General features: G+C 36.9%; 1 protein-coding gene across 1 annotated transcript; it reads left to right on the forward strand.

Annotated features, from left to right (window-relative positions):
• The first annotated feature begins 420 nt into the window (after nt 1-420).
• RERGL (RERG like) lies at nt 421-13,637 on the forward strand. Its single transcript, XM_055394276.2, has 5 exons — nt 421-525; nt 2,155-2,211; nt 5,056-5,129; nt 6,036-6,184; nt 9,183-13,637. The coding sequence occupies exons 1-5, from the start codon at nt 474-476 to the stop codon at nt 9,463-9,465; spliced, it is 615 nt and encodes a 204-aa protein (XP_055250251.1). The 5' UTR covers nt 421-473; the 3' UTR covers nt 9,466-13,637.
• Nucleotides 13,638-14,457: the final 820 nt, after the last annotated feature.

Consider the following 14,457-nt stretch of genomic DNA (forward strand, 5'->3'; position numbering starts at 1 on the left):
CATCTGATCTTGTCTTTCACAGGAGAAATCCAAGAAAATGTAGCCCCAGCTACTAATAGGAAAAAAGCAAAACTAATCAAGTTACAGGAAATTTACAGGAATGTTTACCCATCCTCTAAAAACTTTCTTAGTGAAGAAAGATCACTTTTCTAGGTTCTAGGAGAAGGTAGATATTTTAGGTACATGGAAGTTGAATATGAGGAGCTAAGCTTCTGTTAAGCTCTTAACTACTGGATAAATAAATCTTTGTGTGTCTAAATAGTAAGTCCACTTATTTTTTTTTTTAAGAGACATGTTCAAAACTAATTGAAAATATTTTTAAAGTTATTATTGGATGGTAGGACTATGGGGTGGAGTTGGCCTTAGGGGAATTAGAGTAGCAATAATAAAAAGGATGTTGGAAAAAACATGCTTGGCTCAACTCAGGATAACTGCAGAAGACAGGACAGACCAAGCAGGAAGAGGAAAGCAAGATGAATGATGTGAAGCTTACTGTTTTGGGAGGTGAAGGAACAGGGAAATCTGGTAAATGTGTTTTTTTTTTTTCTGGTGTAGAGTACATAAAGAATGAGAAATATATTGACGTTATATATATATAAACATATTATACATTTATAGAAGATATAACTATATATTATCTCTCAGTAGGAGTTTTCATTTTATAAGCAAGTAATGCAATTAACTTTGTATTTATAAAATGTATATACAGGTTGAAGAATATATCTGTTTGAAGTATTAATTTGTATCTTGTTCTACTGATGATTAAAATAAGTAGGACCAACAGGAAATCCCTCCATCATGATCCCACGTACTTTTCATTCTGTCACACCTGCCCCCACACCTGCATGCATGTGTGCTAAGTCGCTTCAGTCTTGTCAGACTCTCTGAGAACCTAGGGACTGAGCCCACCTGGCTCCTCTGTCCATGGAATTCTCCAGGCAAGAATACTGGAGTAAGTTGTCGTGCCCTCCTTCAGGGGATCTTCCTGACCCAGGGGATGAACCCACATCTTTTGTGTCTACCTGCATTGGCAGGCAGGTTCTTTACCGCTAGAGTCACCTGAGAAGACTCAGTGGCCAACCAGTGGTCTTGAGAAGATTCCTCTGCCCTGAGACTAAATGTGGAGAGAAATGTGTGAAGACTTCTGGATTATTTTTAACATTTTAGAATTTATTTATTTTTAATTGAAGGTTAATTGCTTTACAGAATTTTGTTTTCTGCCAAATATCAAGATGAATCAGCCATAGGAATACATACACCATGTTCCAGAGGAGGGAAAAGAAAACCAAAACACTTTGAAGGGAGATGGGGACATGGCTTTTTAAATGCATGGGAACTGAGTGACACAGTGCCATAACCTTGGAAGCTACGCGTTTGTCTTTGTTACATGATGGTAGTGAGGATGCTGCCAATAGAGCCACCTGAGCCTAGTGAATCCTAACTGGCCAGACCCAGGAGCTGCAGTAAGATAAACCAACACTAGATAATCCTCTGTTTCTTGGATTTTGAAGTCCCTGTTTCCTTAAACAATCGCAAAGTTGTGATACTGTCCTGGCCACTATTATAAACATGTGGCACCTTGGAACCACAATTAATTTGATGAAATAAAAAGATATCATGGTTCTTGCATCTCAGATTTAATAAGAAATCTGTCTCTGTTGCAAAGCTGAGTTTTCTTATGTGTGTTTGCATTAGTGAATTACTTACACAGTGAATTGAGTGGGCAGCACAGTAAGATCACTTTCTTGCTAGCCTCCTAATTTTTACGGTTTTACGATGCTAATCTTACTGATTATTATTTAGACCAGAATGTAGTAAAACTTCAAGGTCTTCGTTAATACTTGGTAATTTTTAAGCCAAGAGATAAAACCTTACGTACATGTGTGCTGTGCTTAGTTGCTCAATCCTGTCTGACTCTTTGCGACCCCATGGAATCTAGCCTGCCAGTCTCCTCTGTCCATGGGATTCTCCAGGCAAGAATACTGGAGTGGGTTGCCATTTCCTCCTCCAGGGGATCTTCCCAACCCAGGGATTGAACCCAGGTCTCCTGCATTGCAGGTGGATTCATTACTGTCTGAGCCACCAGAGAAGCTATGTTGCTATCTGTGTCTTAAAACTGATAAGACCTTAAATTCAGCTTGTTTTCTTTTGCAGCCCTTATAGTAAGGTTTCTTACCAAGCGCTTCATTGGAGAATATGCTTCTAATTTTGGTAAGTCGCTACTCTAGGCTTTTTCCCTTTAAAACTTCAGCATCATCGATTAACATCAGTGTATGTGTGCTCAGTTGCTAAGACTTATCTGACTGTTTGCAACCCCATGGACTGTATGTAGGCCACCAGGCTTCTCTGTCTATGGAATTTTCAAGGCAAGAATACTGGAGTGGGTTCCATTTGCTTCTTAAATTAACATCAGAGAAGCATTTTCATAGAATCTTCCATTTTTGCACTTTTAAGCAACTTGTTTAATTCATGGACTCTGATTTTAAAAGCCCAAAGAAGTATTTTAATTAAATATTCTTTCATGATAAAATTTATCCAGTTTTATGTTAACTGAGATACATTAGAAATCCAGTTAGTTTCAGTCTAGAACTAGAAAAACCTCAAACCTGGGACCCACCCATTTGCACCAACCGTTGCAGAGCATGTGAGTGTGGGGGTTTTATTAAACCGTGAAGCAATTTTAAAATTAAAGCAACATCTGCTGAGAGATAAAGACAAATTAATTATAAAAGCACAAGTAACTACAAAATAAATGTTATTTTTATTTAAAGCATTTATTTAATAAATGCTTATTTTCACAAGACCATGTGAAAATAACAGGAAAATTATGCTTTGATTAAAGATCATATCATAATTATGTAGGTTGCTTATGTAAGTTTCAGAGAAATTCTAAAACAGGTGTCAGGGCACCTTGATATAAGCTTAGGATCATTTCACTAACCCTACTATAATTTTGTTATTTTTATCAAAATTAGCATGACATATGGGAAATGCCACATTGGGGAATTAATAAAAAGTGGAGAATTTTGCCAGAAGTTTGAATATATTTTTGGCTCAACAATTAATCTATATAATGCTACTAATATCTTACCTGATTGAAGGCATGGTGGGGAAAGGTTTTTTGTTTTTTTAACAGGAATGAAGATTTCAAGAAATAGAATTGGGAGAAAAGGAAATTATTTTTTTTCCATTCTGTAATACTTAGAGTAAGAAGTATGATGGCAAGTGTTTTTCAAGAGAAATAAACAACAACAAAAATCTTTAGCATTCATTTATGAGGTAGCATTATTAGAGTATTTTAGAAAACAACCTTGAAGTATTGCATTGTGTTGTCGCCTGCATGTCACCAACATAGTATTTTGGTTCATATGATGCTGTCAGTGTTTTAGGGCAAGCTCTTGAAAACTGATTATAGAAAGAGAAATTCTTATTGTTTCATTTCTCAGGTCAACAACTTCAGTCATAAAGGGCCAGATAACACACAAACTAAGAGTAAGGCATGAGAAAGTGTTCCAAAACTATAAAACAATACACACTTACAAAGAACAATTAACAGCAACAACAAAATTAAATGTCACCTTAATCTTTAATACAACACAGTTATATAAGTAAATGAAGTATGCGTATTTCTGGCTATTACACCTCTATTGAAAAATAAGACCCAGAGACATTTATAAAGATAATCAAGTGAGTTAAAGGTCCACAGCAAGAAGATTAATTAGTCAAAAAATGACCTTATGTGTAAATAAAGGCTACAGGGGAAAATAATAAAATTCTAAAATGTTAAGAGCTGGTGACCCCTGCTGGCAGTTTTTGAGTATTGAGAGTAGGTATTTTTAAAAGTCTCAGGAGGAAATTATATAGCTAATGGTTGTTGCTATTGTTTAATCTCTCAGTCATGTCTGACTCCTTTGCAACCCATGGATTGTAGCCCACTGGGTTCCTCTGTCCATGAGATTCTCCAGGAAAGAATACTGGAGTGTGTTGTTGCTATTTCCTCCTCCAGGGAATCTTCTCCACCCAGGGATAGAACTTGCGTCTGGGTCTCCTGCATTGCAGGCAGATTATTTACTGCTGATAGCTCACGGTAGTAAACTTATAACGTTTATAATAAACAGTCTGAAAACATATTTTAAGATTTAATGAAACAGTAACAAATTTCATTCTGTGTAGCCTAGAAGGATCTCAGAATTTACCCCTGGGCTTCCCTGGTGTCTCAGTGGTAAAGTACCCTCCTGCCAATGCAGGAGACACAGGTTCAATTCCTGGTCCAGGAAGATCACACATGCTGCGGAACAATTAAGTCCATATGTCCCAACTGTTGAACCTGTGCTCTAGAGCCTGGGAGCCACAGCTACTGAGGCCACATGCTGCGATTACTTAAGTCTGAGCACCCTAAAGCCTGTGCTTCCCAACAAGAGAAACCACTGCAATGAGAAGCCTGTGCACAGCAACGAGAGAAAAGAGCCCACAGCAACAAAGACCCAGCACAGCCACAAGTTAATTAATTAATTGAATGACATAAAATAAATGTCATCCCTAACCCCCTGAAGCCGGCTATCCCAAATGTCAGCTACATCTTTCTACCATGGGTTATGGAGTGTTTGCCAGAATGGGTCATGTGTCAGTTGGCAATTGTTTCAGTATGCAATTCTGGAGAGAAGTAGGTCTTGTATGAAAACACTGGAGGGACAGTTACAGAAATAAAGTCTTTCATTCATTCAAGAAATGTTTATTGAACACCTGTCATGTGGTGGATACTCTTCTAAAGGCTATAGTAATGAACAGACTGATATATAGGCACAAAAACATGTCAGTGAATAGGTACAGTGGTGAAGTTCATTTTTAAGAAATATATATATATATATATAAGCAAATACAGCAAATACATGTGTGTTTTTTGACCACTATCAATAAAGAAAACCCACTAAAACTAAAAAATGAGTGGTTGAATTTATAGGGCTGTATTTATATTTGGCTAATCCAAGTATAAATCCATGTTTTAAAATTCTGGAGTATTTCCATACCGATAATGAGTATATGCATATTTTGCAGAATCTATCTATAACAAGCATTTGAGTTTGGAAGGGAAGCAATTGAATCTAGAAATATATGACCCTTGTTCTCAGGTAAGTAAAACAAAATACTTTTATGTTTTCAATTATTTGGATAAGATAGGATAAGGGTAAGTGTGCAGTTGCCTTAATATTGAAGTTACTTCTCAATTTTAAGTATTAAAAATTTAAGAAATTATTTTAGTGTTATCTAGCTTCTCTGTAAAGTTATGACAAAATTATCATGTTACAGATATCTTTAAAATAGCAATATTATTATGCTTTCATAATATATTTTTATCAGGTCACAATGTAGCTGTCAAATGCTAATAGTTTAACGGCTTATTAATTCAGTTTATATGTTTGTTAAGTTGCTTTTTTGATAACTAAACCATTGTCAATAAAACCAAAGTAAGAAGGATTTTGAGTACAAACCCATTTATTCAAACACAAAAAGTTTAAATATAATTATATAAGTAAGAGAAGGGCGGCCAGCTGTTCAAGATTTCAAAACACCTCTGTGGGATAGATTTTGTTGGGTATGGAAAACATCCTTCAAATATTTTTTGCTAAACCTTAATCACTATTGTTGCTTTACTGATTTAAATCTGGTACCAAAAAATCAATACATATTCTGTTCACTAACATAGAAGATACTGTCTCCTTTCAAAATGTGTGTGGATATTGATATAAAAGGCAATTATTAGGGCTCATCAAATTTTCAGAAAAAGAGAAGATTTTTTAAAGAAAAAGTTATCAAATGAAATAGATATAACTTTATTATAGTTCATCTTTTTAAAAATTTTGATCACTTTTGATAAAGGAAAAGAGTGATACAAAGAAACTACATTATAGAAAATGCCAGTATTAGCCTTACTGAATTCTCTTCCAGGTAAAATGGGTCTCCATTAACTAACTGTCTGTTGTGTAAAATACAGGGATCCAATCCTACCGCTTTCAATGTGCTTGATTTATTTTCAGCCACAGAAAGCAAAATTTTCCCTCACAAGTGAGCTGCACTGGGCAGACGGGTTTGTTATTGTGTATGACATCAGTGACAGGTCTTCCTTTGCATTTGCAAAAGCATTAATCTACAGAATTCGGGAGCCACAGACAAGTCATTGTAAAAGGTGAGGGATTTTTCCTTCCTCTCTACTTTCTTTTTAGTAAATCATCATAGAGCTATAAGCATCATTAGGAAGAGTTTAATACAGGCTTCCAATTACAAAATTTAACAGCCCTGAACAAGCCACCTTCCATTCCACAGGAGTTACACATGTAGTAAAAGGAATAAGATGAGAATACTTTATATCCTGAATGACATCAACAGTTACTTGCCCCGAATAAATGACTGTTTTACAAGACAGCTTCTATTGTTAACATGACACTCGCTTGCAAAATAATAGTCCTTTGTACACAAGATAGTTCCTTTTCCACCTTTCTTTTTCATTCCCACAAAAATGTTAAGGATACTAAATAAATCTAGATATATTACATTTGGCATTCAATTCCTAGTCATTGGGTTTTTCAGTCTATCAAAGCAAAATAGACTGAATAATCAAACCATTACAAATTCTAAGTATGAGACTACATTTTTCTCCATTTCACCTCCTAAAATAAAGAGCTAATCTACAATGTCCTATTGTTAATGTCTTGACACGTCATTATGCAGGAAAACAGAACGATGCCTTAGACTATTTTTGCATTAGTAGATATATGTTTAAACCTATGAATTTCCCATTTTTAGTTTTCTTTTTTTAAAAAATTGTTTTATCCTTTCCCCTTAAAATAGTTATTTCTGTTCAACACGCTGGTGTAAGGGATACTATGTGCTCTTAAGCAGATTTGCCCTTCTCTATTACCATGTTAATCTGGGAAGCAAAGAATCACAATATCATTCCTTAAAATTGATGTCTCTGGTTTTTAATATCGCTTTTAAATGCCCATTATCAAGAAATAATCAGATAATAATTGATAAGGGGTTTTCCCTTGGAGTCATTTGATGTAAATTCTTGTTTATATCTGATTGACCTTGGGTAAACCCTTTAATTTCTAGATCTTCTTTTTCTGATTATATAACTGATGGAAACATGGTAGGTGAAAATAACATGATTTTACTAAGAAACCCCAGAGCTCTAATTTCCTATAATATTACTGATTTTGAGGGAACTCCATTGTTTCAAGTGTTAAATACTTTAAGTTTAAGCACCATAACTTTGGTAAGGGTAAGTAGTTAAAATTACTTTGCTATTTTTCCATATCAAAATAATCACTCAAGAAGAATTAAAAAATGTATATTTAAAAAATCCCTATATTTGAAATTTTCAGGCAATCTTCTTAATGTGTTGACCAAATAATTCTTGGGTATTTCCAGTTTTCAATCTTTAAGTAGAGTGTATTTCCAAATCTCTTATCTATAGATAGAAAGAAAATATGACATTGTTTTATAAAATTATATCTGATATTTGTGACTTATCCTTCAAAATATTTCATTTATTCTTCCCCATTAATTCTTCACAATAATCTTCTGAACTATATGTGTGAAAGTTGCTCTGTTGTGTCCAACTTTTTGCGACCCCATGGATTGTCACCTTTGTCCATGGAATTCTCCAAGCCAGAATACTAGAGTGGGTAGTCATTCCCTTCTCCAGGGGATCCTCCCAAGCCAGGGATCGAACCCAGGTCTCCCGCATTGCAGGCAGATTCTTTACTGTCTGAGCCACCAGGGAAGCCCAAGAATACTGGAGTGGGTAGCCTATCCCTTCTCCAGTGGATCTTCCTGACCCAGGAATCAAACTGGGATCTTCCGCATGGCAGGCAGATTCTTTACGGGCTGAGGTACCAGGGAAGCCCTATATAAAAAGAAACTATTAGTATATGAGCTATATAAAAAGGTACTATTAGTATCATCAAGAGTCTAGTGTTAGACATGCAATGCTTTTTCCTTGATGGCTCAAACCATCATGTGAATAAAACATACTTTGGTGTTTCTATACAGTATCTCTTGAGATGGTGTTGAAGACTTTTCATTTTCCCATTTCTTCCCTATAGTAAATATCTTGGCACTATTTCTTGTCATTTAAGGACTAGTAGCCATCCACTCCAGTACTCTTGCCTGGAAAATCCCATGGGCAGAGGAGTCTGGTAGGCTGCAGTCCATGGGGTCGCTAAGAGTTGGACACAACTGAGCAACTTCACTTTCACTTTTCACTTTCATACACTGGAGAAGGAAATGGCAACCCACTCCAGTGTTCTTGCCTGGAGAATCCCAGGGACGGGGGAGCCTGGTGGGCTTCCGTCTATGGGGTCGCACAGAGTCGGACACGACTGAAGCGACTTAGCAGCAGCAGCAGCCATACTGTATTCTTCAAATGAAACTCTGCTTTAGAAAGGTTGCACTGTAACCACAGAGATTGTATTGATATTTGCCAAAGACATTATCTTAACAAAGAATATATTTCTTAAATAAATCAGAAAAGTTGTACAAAGTTACAAGATGGTAAAATTTTCTTTAGAGTATGTTTTAATGAATATTAACAGGGAACAAACAGTGATGAGTACTGAATAATATTTTTCCTTAAGAAAACTGTATTTAAATTGTTTAATTAGTAAAGGAGCAGTAGCTAGTCCTTCTCTTTCAATTGATAAGAAAATGAAAAATAATGCTTAGTAAGCAGCTTTAATAAAAGATGCTTTTATTATTACTATTTTTTTTTATTATAGCCTGGTGTTGGGCGAGGTTTTTTATATGCATCTTCATTTTGGGTGATGAGAACTATTTTTTTTTTTTTAACATATAAGAGAACTGAAAATGGAAAATGATGTCACACTCATGTCTTGCTAATAAACAGAGCCATAGTTCCAGGAATAGATTTGTGCCACTTCAAATCTTATACTTTAAGAGTTTTGTAGGGTCTGTGTCATTTACTACATTTAATCAAAAATCCTTTTTATGAGTAAATGAGGATACACACACACAACTACAAATACACACAAACACAAATAACACACACAATATTTTTTTTCCTTTTTTTAAGGTTTATAATTCTTTTTTATATAAACCTACTTAATATATAAAAAAGAGTTATTAAGACAGTCTTACCAAAGAATTGTGTGTCTGTATTTCAGAGCTGTGGAGTCAGCAGTGCTTTTGGTGGGTAACAAGCAAGATCTCTGTCATGTGCGAGAGGTTGGCTGGGAAGAAGGGCACAAACTGGCACTGGATAACCGGTGCCAATTCTGTGAACTGTCTGCAGCAGAGCAATCTTTGGAGGTGGAAATGATGTTTATCAGAATTATCAGGGACATCCTGACAAACTTCAAACTCAAAGAAAAGAGAAGATACAGTGGATCTAAATCCATGGCCAAGCTGATCAATAATGTATTTGGAAAGAGAAGGAAATCTGTTTAGTAGACATGTGATCCTGGGGGATTTATTATATCAGAGAGTTTCAAACATTTGTATGGTAATTAAATTTACTTTTTGTGTGCAACTAAAACATTTTCTTAGAGATATGAAATAATTGACCATGAACCACAACTGTGTTTTCAAATATATAGTTTGCCTTTTTGGTTGCTTGTATCTTATACATTTTGCTTCACACTTAACCTTTTCTCTATACACAAAATAATATTAGTATATCTAATGGTGGATTACTGTACAGTTTACCTTGCCAAATAAACCCTGCTTATGTAATTTTCTTAAACTACCATTCTTTAGGTCTCAGTTACCTTTATTTTATATATATCTTTTAGATGAAATATACAGTTATGTTCACCTGGTAGCTTAGCTGGTAAAGAATCCATCTGTAATGCAGGAGACCCTGGTTCGATTCCTGGGTCAGGAAGATCCACTGGAGAATGGATAGGGTATCCAGTCCAGTAATCTTGGGCTTCCCTGGTCTCTCAGCTGGTAAAGAATCTGCCTGCAATGTGGGAGACCTGGGCTCGATCACTGGGTTGGGAAGATCCCCTAGAGAAGGGGATAGCTACCCAGTCCATATTCTGGCCTGAAGAATTCCATGGACTGTATAGTCCATGGGGTATCTAAGAGGCATGACTGCAACTTTCACTTCACTTCTTCAATATATTATAGAGCTTAATTTATCAATTTGTAAAATCAATATCTATTTAACAGAAATGCATGCATTTAATTTAGAAAGTGTATTTATAATAAAGCAGTGAGTTATTTAAGATCACACAAGTTTTTTTCTTTTTTTTTTTTAACAGCTAAGGCTTAAGAAGTTAAATTCTGGGGAAAGAATAAAGTCAGATGAGTGGAGAAATTAGCATTGACATATATATGCTACCATATGCAAAATAGATAGCTGGTAAGAAGTTGCTATATAATACAGGGAACCCAGCCTGGTGCTCTGTGATGACCTAGAGGAATAGGGTAGAGGGAGGGGAAGGAATCTCAATAGGGAGGTGATATATGTATAATTATGGCTGATTTGCATTGTTTTATGGCAGAAACCAACATAACACTGTAAAACAATAGTCCTTCAACTGAAAAAAAAATTTCTTACCCATAGGTACATAGCTTAAAGTTGGCCTGATGATGAAAAAGTCTACCATTCTTTATTGTATACTATAGTAACAAGGTCAATTATCATAGAGTAATTAACTTATATAGCTAAGATCCTTTTTAGATTAAAAGATTAGGTTTTTTTTTTAAGTTCATTCGGAAATCTAGATGTCATAGGGGAGGAAAAGGTAAAAACTAGTTGGTAAATATATAAGCTTGAAGGACTTATTGTCCTGAAATAAGTATTGCGTGAGATAAAAACATTTTGGGCCTTCTACCATTGCATAGGGTACGATTTCCCTGCCGAAGTCATCTGTTCACCTCCTGGACTGCAGCACCCCTTCTGCCATCCTTGGTGAGCCTGCCAGTTGCTGCATTTCAAGTTGCAGGTCGAGGCCTGATTTCAGCCAAATCACTAAGTAAGGTTTGATTTCTGGGAAGTTAACCTGGGCATACATGCAATGCTGCTAACATTGAATTATGGAGTTAACATTGAGAAACAGAGTATTTCCTATCATATCAGTAAACAAGGATGTCACAGTCATCAGTGATTGCAGCCCTCCGATGTGAGCTGGTGAGTCCTGAGGAAACTCAGGGAGGAAAAGAATACCTGCCATCTAGCAGCCACTCTCTGCAGCCATTCTCTGCAGAGAGCCCTGCAGGGCTCTGCGGGGAGCCCTGGGGGAATTCAGGCTGTGAAAACACAAGATAATGGCCCCAGATAACTGAGGTGAATATGAAAGGAATGATTTCAGTGAGCCCAGACTCTTGCATGATCCCATACATAGAAAAGTACTAACTTCCTTAGCTTGGGATATCTGGTTTCTCTAATTAACGGTAATCTTTTGATGTTTCTGACCACTATGTGCTCAGAGTCATGCCCAACTCTTTGTGACCCCATAGACTGAAGCTCACCAGGCTCCTCTGTCCGTGAAACTTCCCATGCAAAATTATTGGAGTTGCCATGGCCTCCTCCAGGGGATCATGCAGACCTCGGGATGGAACCTGTGTCTCTTGAGCCTCCTGCATTGGCAGGCAGATTCTTTTATCACTGTACCACCTGATGACTACCTTTCTTTTGTCCAAAAATCCTATATATCCTAACTCCTCCCCTTGCTTCCTAGGAGCAGGTTCTCAGAGCTATCTGAAATGCTTTTCCTGGGTTGCCATCCTCTTTATGCCCCAAATAAAACTTAACTCGCAACTCTCATGTTGTGCTTTTTTTTTTTTAAATTCAATATGTATGTGCACCTACCTGGAGACCATGTGAAAGATCTTCAGTAGAGGGTGGTAGACAGGAGTCCAGAAGGGTAATACAAACTATTAGGCTGCACAGGAAAGAATCCATCTCATTGACATGATCTTGCTCCTGGTGAGTCATGAGCCAACATTTAGCTCTCCTGTTCTATAGAAAGCTAACCTGGATGATATACAAGTGGAAATAAGGGAACTCGTATGTGGTAGTTACAAAATAGTTCAGAATGTTCATTAAGATGGGGGAGTTTGAATTGTTATGAAGGGTTGGGCCCAAGATTGTGTTCTCTGGGACGATTCAGGGAAACTTCCTTTGCTAAAAGGAAGTGAGGAACAGAGTGGTGAAGGCAAAGAGCTTTGACAATTGTCATAGTGACTGAGCTCCACAGGGCAGAGCTGACAGTAGAGATGCTGCCATTGAACCACACTTGTCAGTATCAATGCAAATGATAGAATCCTGGGACAGCAGAATCTGGATGCCAGCATTTAACCCAATGGCTGTTTAACCTTCAGAGTCCGTTGGACTACAAGGAGATCACACCAGTCAATCCTAAAGGAAGTCAACCCTGCATATTCATGATAAGAACTGTCGCTGAAGCTGAAGCTCCAATACTTTGGCTACACGATGCAAAGAACCAACTCATTGGAAAAGACTCTAATGCTGGGAAAGATTGAAGGCAAAAGGAGAAGGGGGTAGTAGAGGATGAAATGGTTAGATAGCATCACTGACTCAGTGGACATGAATCTGAGCAAATTCCGGGAAATAGTGAGGGACAGAGGAGCCTGGCATGCTGCAGTCCATGGGGTTGCAATGATTTGGCCATGACTTAGCGACTGAACAACAACAACTGTTTAACCTGCTGGCCTGTTTATCCATTCACTAAGCCCCCAGAGAAACAATGCTGTATCCGGAGTAAGGCTCTATTTTTTATACTGGTTGGTTGGAAACTTAGATGCTTTATTGAGGCAAAGTCCATATTGTGGACTTAAATATTGCTCCCATCCCTGCCACCAAGGCCATTATTATCCTGAGTCCATTACATACAAGCACAACAGTGGTCAAGAAAAAGGAAGGTTATCTGTAGGGCAGTTCATCCTGTTCATTTGGATGTAAAGTGATTTCTCATTGGTGGATGCTCTCCAGTAGACATTAAAATGATACACAAAGATCTGTCAATTTTATGCTCTCTCTCAGAGATCCATTCACATACTTTTCCTCCAGTCCTTCTTGCCACTGTTCTTCCAATCTTACCTCTTACAGATGTGTGCATGCATGCTCAGTCTTTTTCTACTCTGCACTATAGCCTGCCATGCTCCTCTGTCCATGAGATTTTCCAGGCATGAATACTAGAGTGGGTTGCCATTTCCTACTCCAAGGAAACATTTTCCACCTAGGGATAGAACCCGCATTTCCTGCATTGGCAGACAGATTCTTTACCACTGTACCATCTGGGAAGCCCACCTCTTACAGATACCTCTGACCAACTGGCAAAACTGTTGATCATGGTCTAAAACTCTGTATTATATTGTATTACACCTTCCTGTCTTACAGGGTACACAACAAAGTCTACTGACAAATGGGATAGTTTGCTTTTACTTATGAACTTCATGGTCACCTCTGGGCAGATCTGTAATGAGAGCCTGTCCTCTTTTGCCTGGCACTATCACATCAAGTTTGAGTGAGGAGTGCTTCTTATCAACTAAGAATATTCAGATTACATTGCTTTGTAAATGAGAAATAAACTTCTTTTGTGTATTATTCCCATAAATTCAGTAGGACACTTCTTTTGATCAACTATTTATAGGGCTTTTACTAATCTTTCATAATATTGACTATATAAGTATATGTATATGAATATATATATCATTTTAAACATTTATACTTTGATCTTTTAAAATTTATTTTGTTCTTATTATTTGCCTAAATAAAACATTTGATCTTCATTCTTTAAAATTATTTTCACAGTTACAGAATGATTCTTTGGGGCTGATTTTGCATTAAAAAATAATATACTTATCTATGTCACATGGAAGAACTCTACTGTCAAAATGGTATGAAAATTCTTTCATAGCTTAATCTATGCATATGTATCTGTGATGAATCAGAGTTCAAGATTTTTCTGGTAGTATACTATTCATATTTGTATATATTAATGTTTCTTTACTGTACCTTGATTTTTTAGCAGGGTGATCTGAGATGACACTTGTTACAAGGAGTCTATGGAACAAAGGAATAAGAACAAGCATTCTTAGCAAAAAGAAAAAAGATAACTATGTGAGGTGATGGGTGTGTTAGTTAACTTGATTGTGGTAATCATTTCACAACATATGTGTGTGCTAAGTCGCTTCAGTCTTGTCCAACTCTTTGCGACCTATGGACTGTAGCCTGCCAATCTCCTCTGTCCGTGGGGTTCTCCAGGCACGATTACTGGAGTGGGTTGCCATTTCCTCCTCTAGGGGATCTTCCTGACCCAGGGATGGAACCCACGTCTCCTGTGCCTCCTGCATTAGCAGGGGGGTTCTTTACCACTAGTGCCACCTGGGAAGCCCTCACAATGTATCTGTATATGAAATCACTATGTCATACACATTAAATATATTGCAGTTTTTTTCAGTTATACC

This window comes from Moschus berezovskii, chromosome 6 (assembly GCF_049115385.1).
Source record: "Moschus berezovskii isolate FMDL1 chromosome 6, NW_MosBer_1.0, whole genome shotgun sequence".
In the NCBI taxonomy this organism is placed as follows: Eukaryota; Metazoa; Chordata; class Mammalia; order Artiodactyla; family Moschidae; genus Moschus; species Moschus berezovskii.

What these genes read in the sequence shown, in the direction of transcription:
- RERGL (XM_055394276.2), top strand. Translation starts at nt 474, where the DNA reads ATGAATGATGTGAAGCTTACTGTTTTGGGAGGTGAAGGAACAGGGAAA. An exon ending in TGAAGGAACAGGGAAATCTG is followed by an intron (nt 526 to 2,154) that starts GTAAATGTGTTT and finishes TTTCTTTTGCAG; the next exon opens with CCCTTATAGTAAGGTTTCTT. An exon ending in AGAATATGCTTCTAATTTTG is followed by an intron (nt 2,212 to 5,055) that starts GTAAGTCGCTAC and finishes CATATTTTGCAG; the next exon opens with AATCTATCTATAACAAGCAT.